The sequence below is a fragment of the Crinia signifera genome, chromosome 6 (assembly GCF_055691185.1).
Source record: "Crinia signifera chromosome 6, ASM5569118v1, whole genome shotgun sequence".
Classification (NCBI taxonomy): Eukaryota; Metazoa; Chordata; class Amphibia; order Anura; family Myobatrachidae; genus Crinia; species Crinia signifera.
Genome location: NC_139222.1, coordinates 244,573,961 through 244,598,824, shown reverse-complemented (window position 1 = coordinate 244,598,824; position 24,864 = coordinate 244,573,961). Strand labels below are relative to the sequence as shown.

The 24,864-nt window shown below is 42.0% G+C and overlaps 1 protein-coding gene across 3 annotated transcripts in view; it reads left to right on the top strand.

The window, feature by feature from the left end:
• Window positions 1–24,864, top strand: part of BTRC (beta-transducin repeat containing E3 ubiquitin protein ligase) — a 196,752-nt gene that overhangs the window by 72,006 nt on the left and 99,882 nt on the right. For all 3 annotated transcript variants that reach the window (XM_083149212.1, XM_083149211.1, XM_083149213.1), the window contains one exon: window positions 17,743–17,832. In XM_083149212.1, the coding sequence (XP_083005338.1) occupies window positions 17,743–17,832 (90 nt within the window). The remainder of the gene's footprint in view (window positions 1–17,742; window positions 17,833–24,864) is intronic.

The window sequence follows — 24,864 nt, the reverse complement described above, 5'->3', positions numbered from 1 at the left end:
TTTTTTACACAACCGTTTTATTTGAGTTTATATAACAAATGTGACCAAAGCAGTTTTAGCCAACATCTCACAGAGATGGCACTCAAAGGGTTAATATCAACATGTTATGCGCTACTGGAACTGAGCGATGTTCCCGAAAGCTTACGGAGCCTACACGCATAGTAATTTTGAGACCTTTTTAGGTACTTGTGTATTATAGCGGCGCCCCCGATGTTGGTCGTATGATGTTTTTATCGCATCGCATGCCATACAACTGATGGCATGCGATGCAACGCGATTTTACACCAGTATTCGATTAAAAATTGTACAAGCACCCTAATTGGTGATTGTAAGCACCCTAATGGGTGCTTAAAATGTAAAATGCACCCCCACGCCACCCCCCACTATAAACAAGAACCCGAAGCGTGGCGAGGGCAGCGGTACGCGTCCTACGACCTTTTCATACCCCCTCTATCCACTTCGGTGTGGAGTTGATTTTATATAGTGTAGCGAGCGCAGCGAGCCACCGAGCCCGAAGCGTGGGGAGCGCAGCGAGCCACCAAGCCCGAAGCGTGGGGAGCACAGCGAGCCCCGCGAGGGGATGGTATACCTGTGAAGTTATGCGCGTCCCCTCGCGAGGCACGCTTCGCTCGCCACACTTTATAAAATCAACTCTGCGCCGACCTGGATAGTGGGGGTATGAACAGGTCGTAGGACGCGTACCGCCGCCCCTCGCGGGCTCGCTGCGCTCGCCACGCTTCGGGTTCACATTTATAGTGGGGGTGGCGTGGGGGGCGCTCGCCACGCTTCGGGTTCACATTTATAGTGGGGGGGTGGCGTGGGGGTGCATTTAACATTGTAAGCACCCATTAGGGTGCATTTAACATTGTAAGCACCCATTAGGGCGCTTATACCATTTATAATCGCATCGTATTGTATGCCATATACAATGTCATACAATTTTAAAATTGTATGTCATTGTACAACATTGCGCGATATCGCATCGCATACCATTGTATGCCTTATGGTATACGATGCGATGGGCGCCGCTATAAGACACAAGTACCCATTTTTATAAGCTGTATCACTAGATTGCTTAAAATTTACGCCTACATTGCTCTGCTCTGTGTGTAGAGGCATCGCCCAGTAATTAATATCCAACATGCTAAATAAATCTAGTAATATCGCCAGTCAGGGCCGGAGTTCTTACCGGAGAGCACTGGCCCTGACAGATTGCGTAGGCACACAGCACTGTGTGCTGAGCAACCTTGCTGAGCGATCTAGCATCGCACTTAAAAAAAAAAAAAAAAATAGTTGGCCATTATGGAGAATGAGCATCATGTAATAGCTATGTAGGGGAACATTTACTTACGCTTCTCAAATGGAAAAGAGGTGATGTTGCCCACATCAGCCAATCATATTGGGTTTAATTTTCTAAGATGTAATGGAGAAATGATAGACAGAATCGGATTGGTTGCTATTGGCATCATCACCTCTTTTCATTTTTAGAAACTTTAGTAGCTTCATGTGCAGGCCCCATTAGTTCTCTTTTATTCTTTCAGCAATAATAATTAATAATAATGATAACTTATCGGCAGGTTATGGATGGAAATGTTACTTTCTAGAACTCGAACATGTGAATGTGTTTTGCAGTGGAAAAAAGGTTTTCTGCAATTACAGAGTTCTCTACTAATAGGGTCTGTCAGCTTTTTAGATGGGCCTCATTTGTAACGGTATAAATGGCAACCTTTGTGTCTTCTGCTTTTATGTATGTGTCCACTTGCCATCCTAACAATACAGGCTTCTATAATAAAGGGATTGCGGAGGCTGGGATAGCAGTGTGGCCCCCAACCCCCTAGTTATATTTCTTGAAGTACTTAGGTTTTTTTGCAGTCATTTCTGCCTGACTGGAACCCCCGGGGTGGGATCTGAAGGCACGAGAGAGGCCAAGGACAAGTAACGGTGTCTCTCCTCTTGTTAGACGTTCTCTTTATTCAGTAAACCTAATGAAAACCATCTGGTGGGTGGAAGCCATTATCCGCTGCTTTGTATTTCTATTGTGGGGACTTTCACCTGCGGTGAAGCAGGAGAAGTGGGGTGCTCCGGTTTGTATTGCAAGCTGTAACTCAACTCTTCATTGATACTTCGGTGCTGGCCCATTGAGTTAAACTGTCAGATGTGTCAAAAGCCGAATGTGCCCCTACTAGCTAACAGCTGCCATGTTTTCAACACCTTGTGAACGGCTGGAGTAATGTCATGGGTTATTAAATCGAGAATGACTTTGCTAGATTATCTTCCTTATACCTTTTACTGCTGACCTTTTGACTTTGGCACTAAAGCTGTGTGTGTGCGTTTTTTGTCCTCTTTTCACAGAGTTGTGTGTGAACCTTTTTTAGCTCTGTTTCCTTGATCTATTGCAATAACCAATATAACCCAGGGCTGGCTTCCCATAATTCACTGAGCCTATTATTTTATTTAATTATACATTTGTACTTAAAACCTAGACTAATTTAGTATGCAGTTAATTTGCTCCATCTCTCTCTCTCTGTTATTTTTTATTAGGTTGTCTAATTATGTTCTTAGAGCTCCACTTTTACTGTTAGAAATTTGTATTTTCAATAAGTCTGTTTACTGGTAACGATATTGTGTTGACAGCACCCCCTCTAGTGGTGATTTGTGTTCACCACAGCACTTCAACTTTATATAGATGCAACTGTTGACTATATAGAATTAGAGCTTATGATTTCGACATAGGGAAGTAAATGTAATTTCACAATTTTTCTCTTTAAAATGCATAGCTGGTCATCATGTCATCACTTGTGTAATTTAGTTATATGTATTATTATACTTACATATCATTTTTGAATATTTATGGAGATACAATGTTGTGTGTGTGTGTGTGTGTGTGTGTGTATAGTTTATTATTGGGGCAGTACGGACGGTGTAACGGTTAGCATTACTGCCTCACAGCACTGAGGTCATGGGTTTGATTCCCACCATGGCCCTAACTGTGCAGAGTTTGTATTTTCTCCCCGTACTTGCGTGGGTTTCCTCCGGGTACTCCGGTTTCCTCCCACAACCCCAAAATATACTGGTAGGCTAATTGGCTCCCAACAAATTAACCCTATAATGTCTGTGTGTGCATTTACTTGAGGTAGGGACTATAGATTGTAAGCTCCACTTGGGCAGTGACAATATTCTCTGTAAAGCGCTGCGGAATATGTGTGCGCTATAAGAAACTGTAAATAAATTAAATAGTATATACACTCCTGTTGACAGTGCCATTTTACAGTTATTCACATGTGTTGTTTCCCAAAACAAATATCTTAATATACTTACACAACATCAACAATAATACAAATTATTGCTTTAAATGCCACTTTCGTTTTGCAAGTCGCTTGTATTTCCGGAGCATCTCTGACGAGTGTCCAACATAGTCTGCTAGCATTGAAGCATTCCATTTCCCCTGGTATCTCTTCTCCATCTCAGGAATATCCTGGTGAAAACATTCACTGTGTTCATCACTAACGGCGCCGCAGTTAGCTGGGAAAAAATCTAAGTGAGAATGAAGAAAATGCATCTTCAAAGACATATTGCACCCAAGTGTCTGATATGATGTGAGGAAATCATCTTTTCAAATATTTTAAAATGAGAAAATGTCTGCAACGCATGACCACAGCATTGATCTAAAATTTAGTTCATCGCTAAGGATCTTCAAAACTTGAACTAATAAACAATTATAAACCTCATATTCGTGTTTGAAACCAGTAACAATTTGTTGTTTTTACGTAGGATCCTTTTTGGCTGTTGCCTAGTGTAATTATTGGTCTGATGGGCGACTACAGATGGTGTCCCTCTCATTCATTACCAGCGCCCGCCAGAATGTCCCCGCTGGCAAACACTGGCTTAGAGGGACTCCATCAGACTGAAAAGGGCAAGCATTTTACACGCATGCGCGTCCCAGTCACTCGGCGGCTGGGCGGCGTTATCCCTGCCTGTCTCCGCTTAAGGGAGATGGGCAGGGTTAGGGGGGAGGCGATGGGCGGCAGCAAGGAGCTCCGTCGGAATGGGCGCGTGAGCCCCCTTCCGATGGATGGCAGGGCCTGGCGGCTGGCGACTTCCATCTGTAAGTATTTTTCCAACTGGCTTAAGTGCCATCAGCACCTGGTATTTCTGCTTGCATCCTACTAAGGTGGCAAGCAGAAGTCTGCGCAAAGCTGGACATTTGGCCACTCTGATGCAGTGGCCCGTGGCTCTCGCACATCGGAAAAACAAAGTAAATATTGCCCATGGGGCACCTTAAATTGCCCCTAGATGTCAGTCAAGTCCGTCCATACACAAAGGCTGATGTGTGCTGTGTACCTAAAAAAAAAACCTCTTTAACTGAAGCATTTTATATTGGCATTTGCTTTTATTATGTGCTCGCTATGTGTGACGGCACATTTGGGGGATATTCGGTATATATTTCTGTGATCTGGGTGTGTTCAGTACAATCTCCAAGTACTCCTGTAACGGGAATGAATATTGAATCGATCAGGATGCATGGCAAGGTTTAGGTTGGTATCTGTCTTTGTTCCTCTTGCCACTGGTAAATGCGTAAGACTTGCGTGATCAATTGCTTTTAGTGTGTTATATGTTTTTCTCTTGACAAGTAAACCCTCTATTGATTAGACATTACTGTGTTTGATAATCTTGTGTCATTGAACGAATTGTAAAAGGGGAAAAATAAATAAAAAAGGTTAGTAATGTTTTTACCCCAGCAGCACTGCACAAATTGAAAACACATTCAGAATTATAGGCAGCTTGGCCTAAGTCATTACCAGAAATCGGCATTTGTTAACATACTGTGTACAGAGACCATCATTTGCAAGGTTATGGTGGATAGAAATACTGTACCAGTAATAGCTTATGTATTGCTGTCCTGATTTTCACCAGCTTTATTTATTTTAATGTGATAAGGTATCACTTTATAACTGTATGGAATCCTCTCAGACAAAAGGTCGTTAATAATCGTTAAGCACATATCTCCCATGTAATGTTTAATGTCCCCGATAGTTCACGTCAATGGTTGTAACAAATAAACAAATTACACCTGGCATCTGCATATTGCAGCCCACTATCCCAATTGATGATGTGTTCGTGGAGTTAAAATCAAAGTTTTCAAACGTACAGATAATAAAGGACACCTTGATGACAACAAAAAAAGGTCTAATTTGCTATATAACTATATGGTTACTAGTGTCTAAATCTCAATCACTTGTCTTCTAGGATAAAATACTGCAGTTGGCTGCTGAAACCTGTGTTTTGGATGATTGATAACTGACCAGTTACAGCTATAAGATTGTTTTTAGTTTTTGTTTATAAAACTACTCAGACTTCTTGATTGGGAAACCATGTAACCTAACTGTGTTCAACGAGGAAATGCTATTGACTTATAGAAGACTATCCTTTCTTTAAGACAAAATATTCCCTGTCTGTCTGTTTGTCTATCTAGGTCATTCAAGTAGCACTCTCAAAATTCAGTATCCATCTTGCTGAGGTGCATAGGCAAACTCAGGCTACACAGGAATCCTCCAACATGTGCCAAATATATTGAACAGAATGTTTTTGCATAACAGAGCGCACTCACCAGACTTCTTCATCAGTTAAAAGCAGTCTTTTAATTCATCCATTAAAATTCAAGCATGGTCGACGTTTCGGGTCTACAGTTGACCCTTTGTCAAGACAACTTTACAGTGTCACAACTCCAGTCAGGCAGTGGCAAATACTGACATGTCAGGATTACCCTAAAATACCAATGAACTCCTCCCACAGGGCTGGAGTCTCAGGTACATGACCAATCACAAAGCAGTACTGTAGCGTATATGTAATGCAAACACCTGTGTTGAATGTACTGAATGTTAAACTTACCACGGTGGCACTTATCCTAATCCACACTAGCCGCCGCCATGTACTCGCGGCCGGTGTGCGTTCCAAACAGCCAGAAGACTGTTTACTTCTAGCTTGCGCGTCACCACCTAGGCCGTCATCTACTTCCTATTGCGGCCGGAAGCTATATCGCATCATCACCTCCGTGATGCGCTGAAAGCGGCTGCCAATCATTAGATATCGCTGGTGCATTCCACGAGCCTTGGGTTATTCCCTATATGCTATTTTCACGTTCCACCAGTGATACCTACTTACATATACTCCCGCTATTTATCAACAAAAATATTTGTCTATATTATCGCATTTTAGGGTTTGCCCAAGATATATATATATATATATATATATATATATATATATATATATATATATATATATATATATATATATATATATATATATATATATATATATATAATATTGAAGAGAAATGTAGCTCAATATAGACATGAGTGAGAACTTAGAAAGTGTTTGAACAGCTGGTTTCAAACTTTTGAGTGTTCTTACAGCAAATTCAGTATACTCCATAGCAATTGACTATTTGAGGGGGTCAATCAGACTGGGACACGTGTGCTTTGATAAAGCTGCACTTAGATGTAGGGAAACACATCAGGACCTGTGACTCTGGATACCCTTTCCAGCACCTCATTCCATTTACCTGGATCAGGACCAGCCCCCATTCACAAGAAGTTTTTCACCCACTCCATTGCTCCAACCACCATCTTTGGACTCTCCACCTATATGGAGAACAACTGCTGACATGTATCCCAAAGTGGAATAAACCTCCTGGCGGTCGTATTGTGGTAACTATACTCATTCCGCACACACAGAGACTGCTTCATTGGAGTTATATGTGGAAATTCCAGACTTGGCGGTATACCTAGGAACGGATCCCATGCTATACCATAATGAGGTGTATCAAATTTTGTTTTGAATGTGTTTATTAAATATTCTTATATTTTAAGACCTTCATTGGTTTACCAGCGCTACTTTCCCCCTTTTTTTCTGCATATGTATTGAGGGATTGCTCTTCCCTCCCCCAGGAGCTGCTTAGCATCACACCTCCTGCCAGCGCATGGTTGGTTGCCTAGGCAACACCTTTTTCTTACACTCAGTATCCCGACAACCAACTATTTTTACACAGACTCCCAGTGGGCATAGAGGGAGAATAGAATAGTGAGTGGAACACAGCGGTACACTCACACAGTGTCCAAGTGCACATATTGATTTTCCATGTCCGACATTTTACTTGTCGTTACTATTGTCACTGTCAGACTAATGCTTGTCTAACTTTTGGTGTCAACCTGTTGACTGTCTAATTAGACCTTGTCTGAGAGCCAGTGGCGTAGCAATAGAGGGTGCATGGGGTGCAGTTGCTATGGGGCCCAGCCACTTGAGGGGGCCTGAGACCAAGCTAACAACCCATTCACCCTTTTTAAGTTTCTTTAAATAGTCCTGCGGGCCGCGCACCACCCCACAGTGTATTTGAAATCGAATGAAGAAGCAGCGCAGCACTGGAGGAGGAGGTCCAGCTATTCGTGCCTCTATCCTCCCACTTTATGCCCCTCTTTCCTATGTCACTCTCTAGTGACTATCCCCGGCGTGAAGTAATTACAAAGTGCCTGACCTGTCTAGCTGCAGGAGATGGTGTGGTGCTTAGACCCTGCGGTGCGATGTGCTATGGTGACCCGGCATAGCAGTGCGCAGTGGAGACCTGGAGCAGGAGCATGGAAGCAGGAGACCCAGCGGCGCGATGTGCTGTGGAGACCTGGTGCAGGAGTACACAGTGGAGACCCGGAGCAGTGTGGAGAGCTGGATACCCAGTGGTGCTGTGTGCTGTAAAGACCCTTTGCAGAAGTGCAAACCCGGTGCAGCAGTGCAGAGACTTGGCGGTGCGTTGTGCAGATCTGTCAGGGTGATAGCCTGTGAGAGGAAACCCAATGCTACTGGAAGTATACAGCGCCATCTGTTCTGGAGGGGGGAGGTACACAGTGGCACCTTTCCAGGGAGAGGAGAAAGGTACACAGTGGCACCTGGTTAGAAGTGGGGCGAAGTAGGAGGCACATGGCACCGTCTATACTGGGGGCCTATCCTCTCTTTCAACCCAGACTCTCTCACCTCTTTATCTGCGCCTAGTCTTTCCCCTCTCTCTCTCCTTCTTTCCATACACTTCTTCCCTCTCTTTCCTTTCTCTCTTTTGCACCCCTCTTTTTACCTGTGCTGTCTCTCTCACAGACACTCTCCACCTGTCTCTCGCTGACACTCTCTCCCACCTCTTCCCCTTTTTCTCTCTCCCTGACAATCTCTCACTTCTACTTGCCCCCTCCCTTTCTCTCTTGCTTTTACTCTCTCTTTCTCTCACTCCCTCCTTTTTCCATGAAGCCCTCTCCTCCTTTCTCCCTGACACCCTCTGTCTCCTAATCTCTCACTCTTTCTACTGCCTCCCACTGCATGGGCATTGTAGTGACAATGGGGGGCCCAGATAGTTCTAGTTACGCCACTGCTGTGAGCTATACCACCCCTGTTATTTGGCATATTATCCTGGTTGTAGAGATATCCAATATACCCCTTTTGCGTGTCTGTTTTTGTTAATGTTCAAGCAGCAAATGCATATCTGTGAGGAGATAAGGGAACTAATCTGTTAGTAAATAGTTGTTGCCTCCACAGTAGCTATGAAGTAGTACATGACTTTCTGTTTACTTATCAGGCATCATAGATTAATCCGTATATCAGACCCACGGTGCCCTGAATCTGCTTTGTATAATTATAACAAGACATCTCATGCTGGCAAGTGTAGAGTATAATCCACGTGGGCCGCTGGCCAGCATTCCATGACACCCTAACTCAGTGCTCAGAATAACTCGCAGAGGCAGACCAGACCATTTTTCATTTTCCTGTTACCTCTCGTCTTGTGAAAATGTTTTATAGCAGCAAATCTTAAAATAACCCAAGATTCTTGTATATCGATCCTTTACTCACTCACTAAGTGAGCACGGATAACTAGTTTGTGAGCTACCAGTGTTTGGAAATAGTCTTAGAAGACATTCCACATGATACAAAAGAAGGGAAAGGGACTGTTATCGGGGATGCACTATTAGATACATTTAAAACTTGACTTTTGAGTATATGTTAATATTTCCTTTTGATATGAATGGCGCGTTTTGCTGTGGAGTTCTCAGTTTTTCAAAGGTCATGTTTTGAAAAAGCCGAGAACCCCTTAACGAAACGCGTCAGCAGCAGACCCTCCACTTCCACCTCCATTTACCTATTGTAGACTCCATGTATGGATTCTCTGTTGAATACCTGAACCAGGACTTGTGGACACCAAATTAATTTTGAGCAGCTTTTATTGCCAGCACAGGACAACTACAGTACTAGCTGATACCACTCCTGCTACAAAATGGTGCAGGACTTTCCACACTAATCGTGAGTGGTCTATCATATAAAATAACAACTGGCATTCAATATACACCTCCACATTTGGCAGTGCCATAATATAAAGTCCGAGATAGGAACAGGATTCTATATTGAGAGTAAAATAGAGGGTGACTTAATTCCATTCAAAGATACAGTATATTATCACTTTTAATGTTGTTATTTTAATCAATTCATCAGTTTTTATGTGTTAGATTCATGTGAATAAATGTATTTTGAAAAGTACACGCTGTGTGACACTTAATCTTTCCTCGTAGCGCATTTTTTCCTTTTTATAGTTGGATATACAAGGTACTGACTATTCCTATAACTAAACTGCTGCTAATTGAGAGAAGCCCAAAGTAGCACCTGTAAATTATCCCTAGGGATAATTGCATTTTTGTTACTTCTTTTTCATCTTTTAAATGCTTCGCTAAAGGAAAAAGGAAAACTATTCTTAATCAGTGCTAGAAGTCCTCAATTCATGGTTACAGTTTTTTTTTTCATGCTGCACCCACTTTGGAATGCCCGCTTATACACCACAAGACTCTCCTTTAATCTCCAAACCTTCTAGCATTTCCTCAAAACTCACCTCTTCAGGCAGATTATCAAATTCCAGGACCACCTACATAACTTCCATAAGCCTTTATAATAAATACCTGCCCTCTACACAGTGTACATATATTTAAATGTTATGTTTGCACAATACTCTGACTCCAGGCTGACACTGCTGTGTGATTGGATCATACAGCCCACCAAGAACCTCTGCAATCCATAGATGCCTACTTGTGGGAGACTCCCTTATTATTGCATAATCTCCTGTGGTCCTGCATTGTAAATCAATTCTTTGGATTATTCAATGCAACTCATATCAGCTTGCTGTCATCTCAATGATTTGCTATAGTTGCGCATTAGTTCGTGCTGACGATTCTCATTTTCCCCTTCCCCATTGTGAGACCCCTGGCAGGAGAGACAGCAGCACATGATCACACAGTGTCTTCTGATCACACTGCTGGTCAAATATTGCTTTTGAGCTGTGAATGAGGGTTAATCTTTAATTAGACACATCTGTTTAATTAGAATATCTGGTGTCTTTAATAAAATGGAAAAACACATCCAATAAATATAGGTATGCCCCATAAATTGTAGACAGTTCAGTATTAACAACACAATTCAGTACTGACCATAAAATAACAAATACATCAAAAAACATACTCTGTGAAAAGAAAATAAATATCCCAGTGATTAGTTCTAAGACAATGTTAGTAATAATACTTTCAAAATTCCCCCAAAAAAGATTGCCATCAATTGTTAGACATTAATATCACAAAACAAGCATTTACACATAGAAAAAAAAAAATGGGCACAATAAGGGTGTGCCAAATTAAATATCAGTCCTATGATCACCAAACTTGGAAATGTAGCTCCCAATAGTAACGTGGAGTTAATTACTTAATGAAATTGATTTTCTTGGGAAGAGAGCGCAAGACCAATTTTAATAAAAAGTATACATTATACACAAATACCAAAAAAAAAAAACAATTAAAAGTTAAAACAATATATAATTTCATTGGAAAAAATCAGCATAGCCGTATTCATATCTGTATTCCTATCTATCTATCTATCTATCTATCTATCTATCTATCTATCTATCTATCTATCTATCGTCTAATTTATGCAATTAATATTCTTCATGGTACTTGTGTATTATCCCCCTGATATTTAGTTGCGTGATCGCATCGCATGCCATACACCCGATGCACTGCGATGCGATTTAAGCCCCCTATGCAATGTTAAATTGCATATGCACCCTAATGGGTGCTTACAATGTTAAGTGCACCCCCTTGCCACCCCCAAGTATAAACGTGAACCCGAAGCGTGGTGAGCGGCGGCGGTACGCGTCCTCCGACCTTTTCATACCCCCATTATCCACGTCGGCATTGAGTCGATTTTATAAAGTGTGGCGAGCCACCGAGCCCGAAGCTTGGCGAGCGGACGCGTATACCTGTGAAGTTATGCGCGTCCCCTCACGCATTTAACATTGTAAGCACCCATTAGGGTGCTTATACAATTTATAATCGCATCCCATCGCAATTTTAAAATTGTATGACATTGGGGAACATCGCGCGACATCGCATATCATCGCATGCCTTATGGTCTGCGATGCGATGGGCGCCGTGATACTACACAAGTACCTTCTTCATTAAGTACTTCAAATAGAGATTCTTTGCATAGTTACCATCCGTATCTTAGTTTAGGGGGGAGCAGTCCTGATCTTCCTTAGATATGCGGTTCTGCAAATAGGTATGTGTCCCAAATAATGTCAATGTCCTTCTCCCTTATCACTGCTTCTTACATCTACCCGTCGGGGACTAGTCTCCTAAGAAAGGACAAATAGTTGTCAACTTGGTACTGGGTTTAAGGCATCCTGCTTCCCTTATAATTATACTGTTGTACCAAGTAATCTTCCCAGAGCGCTCTCTGGCTGCCTGGAGTTGACCAGTTTTAAAACTGCAATTTTCTTAAATTTTCGTAGCATGAAGCTTAGTTGTGACCCTGCTTAGTTCCCGCCGCACTTATCTGATTTGGCCTATTGACATTAGTAGTAATGCCCAACTATGGTTTCTTATTGGTTTTATGCTAATTATGCAAATCAACCATGATAACACCTACTACAGAATTCATGTAATTCAGGGGCAGATGTATTAAGCCTGGTAAAATGGTGATATAGCAGTGATGAAGTGGAAGGCAATAACCCCACCAGCCAATTAACTGTCCTTTTTTCAAGCACAGCTAATTGACTGGTGCATTATCACCATCCACTTTATCAACACTTTACCAGGCTTAATACATCTGCCGCACTGATCCCTCTAGGAAGTTATGTTGTATCTTTTTGGGAACTTAGATGCATTTTTTTTTTTTTTACAATTTTTACTTTAACACACCTTTTTCAGACAAAATCATGCACAGATCTCACTGATCTGTGCATGGTTCTGTCAAACTAGCCTGCCAGAAGCAGGACTATTGTTCTTGCTATTCTTAGTGAAGTTTAGGGTGTGATTTGAAAAACATTTTTTATGTGTTTTTTTTCTTTTTGAAGTGCGGTTTGATTGTTATTTTTGGCAAGGTAAAATTATTTATTTTTATTTTTTTTACTGCAAATCGCACACTACTATATGTTCGATTTTCAGTAAACGTGTGATTTTGCCCGTTTTTTACCAAAACATTTCACATTCTTAAAAATCGCACCCTATTACATGCCACCCTTGGTGTGATTACCCTTTGAGTAAGTATAACTAGAAGAACGGATGCTGTTTTGAAGGCAAATTTAAGTACAGTATTTTCTAGGATTATAGTCAAGTGTATGATTAACCAATCATACTAATCAGGTGATAATGATGATCATTTTGATATGTAAGTTGAATCACAAACATTAACTGAAACAAAAACAGCTGTGTTGGTGGCTTTAAACTGGGTGAGGAAAAGCGAAATTCTACTACAAGGTGATTTTGTGGAAGACTTTAATTTTACAGGTCATACACCATGGCAAGACTGAGCTAGGGTGGCCAATCGTGGGATCCTGGGATTTAGCCCTAAAAACACCGGGATTTGAATCCCAGAGATTCTAATCCCAGGATTTTGGGATTGTCCCGCATGCGCAAATCTAATGCCTGGCAGCGCTGAGAGACCAGCTCAGATGCTGCCCGGCTGCTTCTGATCCCGGTGCACGGTTGTGTGCAGCATGACCTGATTGTAGAGGTCACGCTGTGCAGCGCACCTGCCGCTCCATGTTTACCAGACACACAAGCGCCCGGCACCTGACCACCTCACCTCTGCCCGGCACCTGACCACCTCACCTCCGCCCGGCACCTGACCTCCTCACGCCGCCCGGGCCTCCCAGACACCGCCACCCAGGTACTGTGACTTTGGTTGTGGGGGGACAGAGGGGGAATAAAGTTGTCATTATATTGACAGACTCCAATACCAGGACAAGGTATCTTTCAATCCCGAATGAGACAAATTAAATTCAGTATTTAACCCTTTGAGTGCCAAGTGAATTTGTCAAAAATAGGTGTGAAAATTGGCAAGCAAACATTTGTATTCATCATAATGACCTGTTACCTTATATAGGAAATATCATCCTTTTTTTTTTGCACATTTTTTGATTTCAATTTATATAACAAATCTGCACGACACTGGCATTTTTAGTGGATATTTTGCACATCTCGCACAGATGTTGGCACTCAAAGGGTTAAGCTTGAATGCTCTGCAATCCATTATCTGCCCTAAGAAAGACTATATAAACTAAAACACAGGAATGTTGTTTCTTAGGGTGCCGGACGGCTCCCCGACAGTCAGGATTCCGACAGTCATTCCTCCGACGTCGGCATCCCGACTGCTCCCTCGTGGGGGTTCATGACCCCCATAGAGGGAGAATAAAATAGGTGGCGACCGTGCCCGCAGCGTGGCGAGCGCAGCGAGCCCGCAAGGGGCTTCATTGCACTCCCCCCGCTGTGCAGTCGGGATTCCGACGTCTGACTAATTACTGTCGGAATCCCGACTGTCGGGCAAATATACCACACTCATTTCTTATCCAGACCTAATAACATGAGCTAATTAGTGATTGATCTTGTGGCTTATATAAAATTTATGAATCTGACTTACCCACTATCTTAGTACTTTTATCAAGCTAATCTTAAAAGAAAGTAGTTAAGTACCGTAGACAGTGACTGTGGAAGGGTATAGAATATTTGAGAGGTTTAGGGCAGTGGTTCCCACACTGTGCGCCACGGCTCCTGTGATGTGAGATAGCCAGGCAGTGATTGGGGGTATGCAATGCCGGGGGGGAGGGGGGGGGGATATGCGATGCCGGGGCAGGAGTACAAAATCCTCTTGCGGCAGGCACGGGGGTAACCTGCCTGGGATGACTTTCAGGGGAGGGGGTTTAACCTGTCAGGGGCGGATTATGGGGGGTAGGGGAGGCACCCTGGTGCTGTGCAGCTCAGCAAATCCACGTGTCAATAACTGTACTGTCTCTGCTTATTGTTACCTACTTGGCTGTTGCAATAACCAAGTGGTGCCACAGATGGCTACCTAGGCCCTATGTAGGTCTGCAAATATATGTTCCCTGTGTCTCCCCTGTATATGTCAATCACCCTCCCCAGGGTACATCTAGTGTATACCTGTATGTGTTCTGTATATACAGTATGTACTGTCACTGTTTTAACTGTTACCTAACCGACTGTTGCACAGCAATCTAAATCTTATTCCTAGTATACGCAAGTATACCTGGCCAATAAATCTGATTCTAATGCAAAAATATGATCAAGTGTCATTCCCAAGCCAAAGTGGGGCACCAGGCCACACCCCCTGAGCACAGAACTAATTTGCCATTGTGGCCATGAAGTGATTGGAAAGACAAGAATTGTGCCATCACACAAATACAGTATATGCACACATTTGTATGGGCACAGAGGCAAAATAGTCTGCCAATCACACTATTGGCTTATTCATCTTTCCTCCCAAGGATCAGATTTGTTGAAATACCACATGTAGAGGGAGGCAGAATTGCGGTTTGCATCTTTTTTTCATTATCGCACAGCTTTGTTCGTTTTTATATTTATTTTTTGGTATCTTTGACAGCCTGCGAGGGGACAAATAGAAATCAATGCTTATTCCTAATTACTGGTACATACTGGATAGTGGGTGCTGGTGTAAAAATTGCTTAGGGCACCAATATACAGTACAGTAGGGTAAATCTAACATGTCAGCCATAATAATGTGCTACTTTCTTAACTCTAACATCTAGTGTGTTTGTTTTTGTCTCCTATTCCCTATAACTGCATTGTCTACAACATATGGTTACTGCCAATATATTACCTATTTTATGTTCTAATCTATTTATTTTGCTATTGGTTAATTATTTGGTTTCACAGAAATGTTTTATGTAATATGCATTTCTAGTAGGGGTGGTCAGACTTTTGGCATTGGATGATCTACAGTACTTTGAAAGCTGAAAAGCTTTTGTGATCTACTGCAAGTGGGTGGGATGGCGAACACCCAATAAAGAGGGAATGGTGCAAAAAATCACACATTGGTCCCCACAGTAATACACAGGAAAAACCTCAAACGCATTGCCCCACACAAGAACATATTGTCCTCCACCCATGCAGAACCCCCAACTTGTGCAGGATCCACCCCCACTGCTTCTGTGTAGCATTCCCCAGAGAACAGAACAGTACCTCCACAATTCTTCCTGCTGGCTCCTTCCTGGTGGGCACACTGACACCACTGGATGGATCTGACTGGTGCCACAGGATCCTAAAATCGAGAATGACATCACCTGCGAACTGCAGTAATGGAATGGGCCTTCTGTGGCCTATGAAGCGTTCAGTGGCTTATTGGAGCACCTGTTCTTAAGTTAATTGCTAGCTATCAATAGATTCTGATTGACATTTTTGCCAGTCTGTTGTAAATGAAACATAGAATTTGACAGCAGATAAGAACTACTTGGCCCATCTTATATGCCTCTTGTTTTTTTGTTTTGTACTGTTTGGTAACCTCAACCCTATTTGATACTTTGTTCTTTGTAAGGATATCCTTATGTCTATCCCATGAATGTTTAAATTGCTTTACTCTTAGCATCTACCACCTCTGATTGGAGACCCATCAACCTATCCGCTGCCCTTTCTGTAAAGCAATCTTTTTACCTTTTTGAGCCTTTTTATATGCACGCACTTATACACATTATATGACTCGGAAAAGGATGTAATTCACATCACTGCTAATGCTGCAGGAAGTGCCTTGTGTTAATAGGTACCACAGTGGCCATCATTTATCGGAAGTCACCTTCAGGATAGGCAGACGTTTCAGGTTTCCACAGACTATTTAGGCTTCAGAAGGCACAGACCATGGTACTGACGCGCCGACAAATGACTTTGGGGCTCTGAAGTCTGGGGAAGTTTTTCATTGTTTGAAAGAATTGTGTATGTCCAACTTTTGTAGCTACTGATTTAGCATAACCCTTTCCCCATTCATAATTTAAAAATTTCATTTCTCATGTGCATAAAGTCCTAACGGACCTAAATTGCAATGAACACCTTTTGGGATGAATAAGAATGCAGACTGTGACTCGGATATTAATGCCCAACAGCAGTGCCCGATCTCCCTAATGCTCTAGTGGCTGATTGAAAGTGAATCCCTATATCCATGTTCCAAAAATCTAAAGAAGAATCTAGTGGAGGCTGCTATACCAGCAAACGAGGGAACAACCTCCTTGTTAATGGCTGCAATTTTGCAATGAGATTTTGAACAAGCTCATATGGGTAATGTCACAAAACATTGTACTCAGCGTAATACTTGAGCCTACGAGTTCTGTGTTGCTGCTCTTTCCGTGGCTTCAGCATGCTTCACGCTGATGTTAAACCCTGGCACCATTCACTTCTACTGTAGGTGCCGATGGATGGCACTTTCCAGACTTTATCATGATAGTTACACAATGGCTGCCATTACGGAAGTTGGTCAGATCTGACTTAAACGATGCCATGGCTGCAGATGATTTTTGGGCTCACTACCTAGCTTTGTGTTTGAACTTGTGTACGGCTACACTTGTTCATGATATTCCTCTCCATAACCTCAGTGTCATGAGCGTGATCTCCTGGCATCCTGACATTGACTTTGTACCTATTTTTTTTTTTTTTTATCCCTGTGACATTTTTGAGGTTTCCCAATGTACTCTGGCCGTAATTTTTAATTGTCCATAACATCGGTGGACCTTTTGAAACCTCAAGTGTACCAAACCATAATATGCCTTAGTGATTACTACATCAATCTAGTAACCAGAGTAGGGGGCTGTGACCTGTATACCGGGCATGGTGATGTACAGACTTCCTTATGGGATTCTCTAGCAAGGAAACAGCTTGTGTACTAAAGACAACTGCTTTCCTTGTCTTTGGTTGACAGCATCAAATTCATTAACACCTTCAGGTCCTTGACCATACTACTACATATACTAGTTCCCAGATATAAAGGATCCTCCTACATCACTTTTATACCCTTATCCACCACAGTCCATCCTTCCAAGTTTTTTTTTTTTTTGGTCACCAAGCGCTCACCACGTCCATCTCTGAATCGCCCCTTTAGTCCACCTATTGCTGTACAGCCGCATGTGTTGTAGAAGTCACGGCTTTGTTTAGCAATCAGTGAGGTTTTGCTCTTACTATTTGAAGTAAACTTTATACTTTTTGTTGATCAAAGGGTTTGTTGTAACTACATCATCGCTTCCCTGGTGGTGGAAACCTCTAGGTCAGTGTTTGTAGAAAAGTTAGTCCTGTTGCTGCCAGTCCAGCTGGTTGCGGTGCCCTGTGTATTCAGTATGCGGATTTGGATTGTAATACCTGACCCAGCGTTTATTTTTCATTTCAGACATACAACAGCTGTGCCAGATTGTGTTTAAACCAAGAAACCGTGTTCTTATCTGGGTCAGCCATGAAGACGGAAAGTTGTGTGGTTAAAGTAAGTAATCAAAAAAAATCAAATTTTTTTTTTATTTTTTTCGTGGTTGTATGCGTACAATATAAAGTCCTAACTGCTTTTAAATCAGTGTGAACATGGGATAACAGGGAACGGGGCAGTATGCCTATGCACAAACACCCACCAAAATGTTTAGGAGGTAATGATATTCCACAATATAAGAGTTGATGTGCCTCGGCACAAGTAGACAGTGTGGAGGTGCTCCCCTGAGAGTAAGGTAAAGTCAAACAGGAAAAGTTCTTTCTCTTTTCCTGTTTTGCTTTTAAATCAGGTTGGCGCTTGCCAGGAACACTGGTGGGGAGGTCTGAGTTGCATTTAAGGGGCCTGTCTGGAGTTTAGAATGTTTTGTACCGCTACTGTTTTGTTTTTGTTTTTTTTCCCCGTTATTTGGGCAAGGTGTAAGAGAAATAATGTGGAGAAGTTGCTCATTGCAACAAATTTACTTTGAATTGTTCAGGTCTAGTTGCTATGGGCGTTTTCTCCACTTTAATCTCCCTGAAGGTTTGACATATCTTCAGTTTTTTTATTTACACGTTACATTATGATGGGACCCAGAAACAGTGAGACAGAACCCCACATTATTTTACATATTGGGTCCCTGGAACCCACATAAATCATCTCATTGCGATCACTGCATCTATAGACATCTATACTTCGCCTTCAAAACACTAAAAAAGTGCAAGCACTGTGGAGCTGAATTAGGATTCTTCTGAACCATGTGTGGAGTTTGTATGTTCTCCCCATGCTTAAGTAGGATTCCTTCAGGTACTCTGGTGTTCTCCCACACTCCAAATATATACTGGTATGTTAATGGTCTCAAAACAAAAATGAACCAGTGTGTAAAGCCTCGCACACACACTATACGACATGCAGCAAAATGAATGATCCCCGGGTCAAATGATGAATGATATCATTAATGATATCGCTCAGTGACATCACCGGGACCCCCTACAAATATGCAGTCACTGATGATATTGTACTATATAAATAACTTATATAAATAACTGGTAGCCCTTATACATTTAATTATAACCAATCTACTGTAGAGATTGGAAGGGATCCCGGGATTTAAATCCCAGTATTGGAATCTCCAATCCCAGGATTTCGTGATTAGAGTGTGCATGCGCAGTCTAATGCCGGGCAGCTTCTGAGCACTTGCTCCAATACTGCCCTGCTGTTCCCGACCCGGCACGCGCCTCTGCACAGCATGACGTGATGCTTAATGTCACTCATACACTACCCATCACGCTTGCACCTCTGCCCTGGCCGCTCAATGAGGTACCCCTGCACTCCCTACTCCACTCACCAGCTGCAGCGCCTGTCCCGATCCCCAGCCACACCGCCCACTGCTCCGACTACGTAAGTAAATGTACGCGGTGGTCGGATGGGGGGGGGGGCATGGGAGTTTTTGTTAAAATTAGGGATGCCGATCCTGGGATCCCAGGAACCCCAGGATTGAGCATTTTTCAATCCCAAATCCTGGGATTGAAAAAATGCCCTGGGATTGGCATCCCTAGTAGAGATCAATAAACCCACAAGTGTGTAGAAAGCGGATGTATGAAACTGCAATAAAAAATAGTGATGTCACAATAACTTGTAGACCATTCTTTTTAACCAGCATTAAATCCGATCCCAATACTGTTCTAGAGATAGGCAAAGAGCTTCGTAGCGGAGTGGTGAAACAATGCATTACTTTTTATCAGAACCGCAGTGTATAATACAGAACAGTACGTTTTACTTCCATCATTCATATCTGAACAATTCAATTTTTAGGTTCAGTGATCCTATAACTGCGGCCGACCTAGTTCTCTTTTGCCTTAAACAGGATGTTATACAGTATTTGACTTGAAGGCTTTTTTATTTTTTTGTGGTAAATAAACCAAGCCTGCTAAACGGAAAGCCGGCGCGTACAGTATATAATCAGGGTCCGCACTCCGAAATTCATTTCCCGGATTCAGCTTCCGCTATTTATTTAATGAATTTTAATAGCTCAGTTGTTTAGTTTAGAGAATTATATCTACAGGAGAGAAAATATTTCAGTTTCGATTATGCTGAAACAGTGTGATTGTGGCACGACGAGAGCCATGCTGTTTAATGAGCGCAGAGTCCTTTTCTCATAAGTGATAGGAAACATTTTCCTCAAGAATTACAACCAAGGGTGAACCGTGGAACCACTTCACTTGTGTACCACTTTGCATTACCCGCTACGTACTGTATTACTGACAATTAAGGCACAAACAAACAAAATCCCATATTGTAGACAGTTGCATTGTGAGCCCATACTTCAGGCACGTGTGCTTTTCAGATGTATGTGGGTGTTTAATTCTGCAGATTCTATGCAGATGTTCTGTGAGACAGAACACAGACTTTTCCCTTGTATTGAGGGGATTGGAAAACACAATGGAATACATGGATCATTGAGTAGATCCTACAAACAGAATTTTAAGTGTCTGAGTGGGGAGGCCTTGCACACATCATTCTTCAACTTGCTCCCGGTATGAGGCTGCTGCTGCTGTGTAATCCACATGTCTTGAATGGTACAGCACAAAACCATGTAGAAGTTCTTCACTTTAAGTTTTAATGCTATAAGTTCTTCATCTCTAGAGTAGCATAATTTAATATAAAAAAATGTATATACATTCTATGTATGAAGAACTGCTGACAGATGAGCAAAATGATCCATCTTGTTACTTACGTAGCCGCAAAACGTGGTAAGTTTGGCCACATATATTTTGTCCCGGCTCAGCCAGACTACAGCACAGCAGGAGGTTCCCTACGGGATTCAACACAAATATTGTTCATCTCTTAAACTGGCAGCTATCGCTATGGACTGGCTGTTAGCGGTTAAGCTGACCGTATTTAACCCTTTGAGTGCAAACATCTCTGTGAGAGATGTTCAAAAAATCCGCTAAAAATGCCAGCGTCTTACATTTGTTATATCAATTCAAATAAAAAATGTTGTGTAAAAAAAGATTATATTTCCTATATAAGGTAAACAATACAGGTCATTATGATGAATAAACAGTGCAGTTTAAAAAAAAAAAACGAGATACTTTTTTAGTTTCACGGCGGCCGATATATCTGATGCGATATCGGCCGATATATCTGATGCGATATCGGCCGATATAACGTCCGATCCGATGCGATTTTCTTATTACCTGTTCATAACCCCACTATCCACTATGCATGGAGTTGATTTTATATAGTGTGGCAAGCGCAGTAATCCACGTCCCCTAGCGGGGCTGCGCTCGCCACACTATATATAAAATAGACTCCATGCATAGTGGATAGTGCGGTTATGAACAGGTAAAAGATCGCATCGGATCGGCCGATATCGCATCCGATATATCGGCCGCAGTGAACCTAAACAAGTACCAAATTTTTTTTTAGCAAAACATGAAATGTTAAAACAGAGCACACACTTTTATTTCTATTTATTTTTTAGTTTGTTTTTAATGTTCTACATGTTTGTGAAAAGAATAAGGATGATTCTACATAGTGAATCTTGCTTGCTTACCTAGTTTAGATAAATGTTTACATTTTGCAAGTTGCAACCAATGTGTGCTCTCGTATGAGGCGGGTCCTTCTCTACAAGAGGTGTGTCCAGTTACGTCAGGTGGAACCAGCAGCGCAAGTATGGTAAGTAAGCTCATAGGAATGTGATGCATGGCTCATGTCTGTGAGCGGCACAATTCCATGACCACCATTCAGAACTCCAGAACTGTTCTCTGGGAATTGGTGGTTTAGGTTACCTAGCAGGTGATCTAGATTTCGAGTGACCATGAAGATTTGCATTTTCAGTGTCTCCTATATGCAACTGATTAATATCTACCTTACACATTTGCATTCTGGCCAACTTACGCATGCGGTACACACGCATATCTAAGATGTGTATACATGAATCAAAAAAGCATGCCCAATACACATACATATTTGCTTTAACTTTTTCATAAAGATATAATACATGCAGAGGGTGTGGATCATTGTGTCGACGGTAAGTAACCACTATTGGTCGATAAAATGGAAATGTCGACGTGGTCAAGGTCGACACAAGCAAAATGGCCGGCATGAGTTTCCCTCTTTTGGTGTCTGTTGAAATCTGCTGACATGGACACTGCATAAATATACCGCATCCTACCTTCATAGCTCGTGCACTCTCCATGCTTCAGGCACGGTGCCTCACTGCGCACTGAACTCTATTATAATCTTATTCTATGCCAGCTTGGATCGTCAAGTGAGTGATCGTCGAGATCTTTTAGATTTGTTGACTATTAAGATGTTGTCCTTTTGTGTCGACACGTGTCAACCTAGACCATGTCACCTCTTTTCATATGTTGACCTATTGCTTGTCAACTATTAGTGGTTGACTTAATTACTATTGACCTTTCGACTGGATACCTATGCAGATATGTCCACCTACACATATCTGTAAATCATGCCAATAAGCCCAGTTTGGCACACCATAGACCCATGCGACTTGGCAGCATCATGAGACTTTTTTCTTAAGATACTGTATGTTTTATTCAGGGTTGCCGACCCTTCCGGAATTCCCGGGAGTCTCCCGAAAATCAGGTCCCTCTCCCGGTCCCCCGGAAGGGTGGGCAATCCTCCCGGAATCTGGGGGACCCCCCTGAACCCCCCGAATCGCGGCATGTAAATGCCGCAATCCGCGGGTCTCAGAGGAGGGGGCGGAGCTAAAATGGCACAATCGCGTCATTTTAGCCCCGCCCCCTCCATGGATATCAGTCATTTCTACTATTTCCCGTCGTGGGGCGGGGCTTAATGACGTCACCGTCAAGCCCCACCCCCGATCGGGTAAGAAAAGTCTCCTCTCCGGGCTTCTCCCGGAGAGGAGCATTAAAAAGTCGGCAACCCTGGTTTTATTGTGCTATGCTAATCCTTAGTACTTTGTACACAATTAGCAGATGTAAAATGCTAGGAAAAGTATGACGGCCAAAGGTAATAAGGCAGAAAATGATGTCCTACTACATAGGACAACTTCTCCACTCTTTAAAAAGTTTTGATACATTTAGTACCAAATTCACCTTTGCACAGTAGGTATGGCTGCCATAGATGTTCCGCTGGCTCGTCTTCTCTTGTCCACTCGATCATCCTGTTGCTACCTTTCCATTGGTCCAGGAGGACTCTCAGTATTCCATGAGTCACCTATACTTGCTTGTCGAACTACAGTACTACATCTGGTTGTGGCAGCCATATTGTGAGCTGACTTAATGAGGATGAATCAATTTTTGTGTCCACAAATTCAATGCAATTTATACATTTTCTATGAACTTATTGTGGCATATGTAATCGTGTCTGAGTTTGTTGGGGGTGCAGGGAGCCAAAATGTCTTGAATGATTTTTTTGCAATCATTTACAAGGCAAAACCAAGTTTATTTAAAAGTGTAAATGATTGCCGAATTTCTAAAATGTCCATACTGTATGCCCTATTACGTTACTAGCGTGGCCCAATTATTTTCATGATTCCTAAGGAATCAATGGCCTTACATTCATGAATTTTAAGTCCACTAAATGACTATGGAACTATGTAACTGCCTTCATGGTTTGTAGATGACGGATGGTGGTGAATGCCTTTTAAATAAGTCCAAGCATACTGAAATTCTTGGTTGGGGACCTTAAGAATAGATCTACCCTGAGTTACCATGACCTATTTGATATTTTATAGTCTGTGGTGTAATTAAAACATGATTTTGATGTTATATAAATTTGCTTTTATTCAACACACAATTGTCTTATCTCTGAATTTTCATGGTAGTTTTCCTAGCTCCTGGGATAGTGGCAACCTTCCCACATGCCGCCCTTTCTCTGGTGAGGTAGACGAAGGGAGTGAATTTGTCTGCCTCACTGTATTAATGATATTAATACAGTAGATAAGCTTACACTAATGTCTGCATGCCTGGGAGGCGGGGCTGCTGCTGCCTGGGAGGCGGGGCTGCTGCTGCCTGGGAGGTGGGACTGGCACACAGTATGCCTCCTAATACACAAGCATTTGAGCTTCTTTATTTACATCTACTATATTTGGCAAACACTTTACTCAGTACACATTTCCTATATACAAAATACATTGGACCAGAAGTATTTTGGGTATATAGTTGGGTGTCTGTATTTTGGGAATAGGAGCCAAGTCTAAACACATAATGCATTTAATTTTTCATTTGCTGTACACCTTATACACATTGGGCCATATTAATTTAGCTGTGCAAAGCTTTTTTTGCTGCAAAAAAAAAAAACACATTGCCTGCTAATCTTGAAAGGTATATTGGGGTACTTTGAGTGCGAGTTATTGTGATAAAAATAGCAATTGCAGTAAATTTACCCCAATTTTGCAGCTTATTGTATAATGCCCATAGCTTGTATTAAATTTTACACAATATTTGTTAATAATTTTGTGCATGGAACAAAGTTTGTGTACAAACACAAATTAAATGGATTTATATATACCTTATAATCACAGCCTGAAGGTTATTGTATACAATAGTTAAATAATTCCGCTTTCAGATTGCTAAAACCCCTATCAAATCGCAATGCTCGGTTGGACTCGGCCCCATTATACAAAGGGCCGACCCAGGATTAACAGTTCTTATAACTTGGGTCGATTGACATGTCACCAACCTGACATTTACTGGGTTTAGTGTGTAAGGGGTATAAGCTGACTCGGACCTGGGATTTTGATCCCTGTTCGACCTTTCCACCCTTCTTATAACCCGTGTTGAATTGCCAGGTTGCACCTCGACTTGGGTCAAGTTGGCAATTACCCAGGTTATAGGTGTGATCTGAAAGGAGCATAAATGTGTGCATTAAATAAAGTTTGTGTACACTGTACCATCAAAAATCAAATGATTTACTATATCAGCCATGCTGAAAAAAAAAGTTTTTTCATTTTGGATATGGGAGATCAGGCCTGTAATGTTATACCTAGGACCCAAACTCAGGTCCTCTCTGATACCTTGCACATTGAGCTATATGCTTTATATTTTTTTGTAGTTTCTTAAA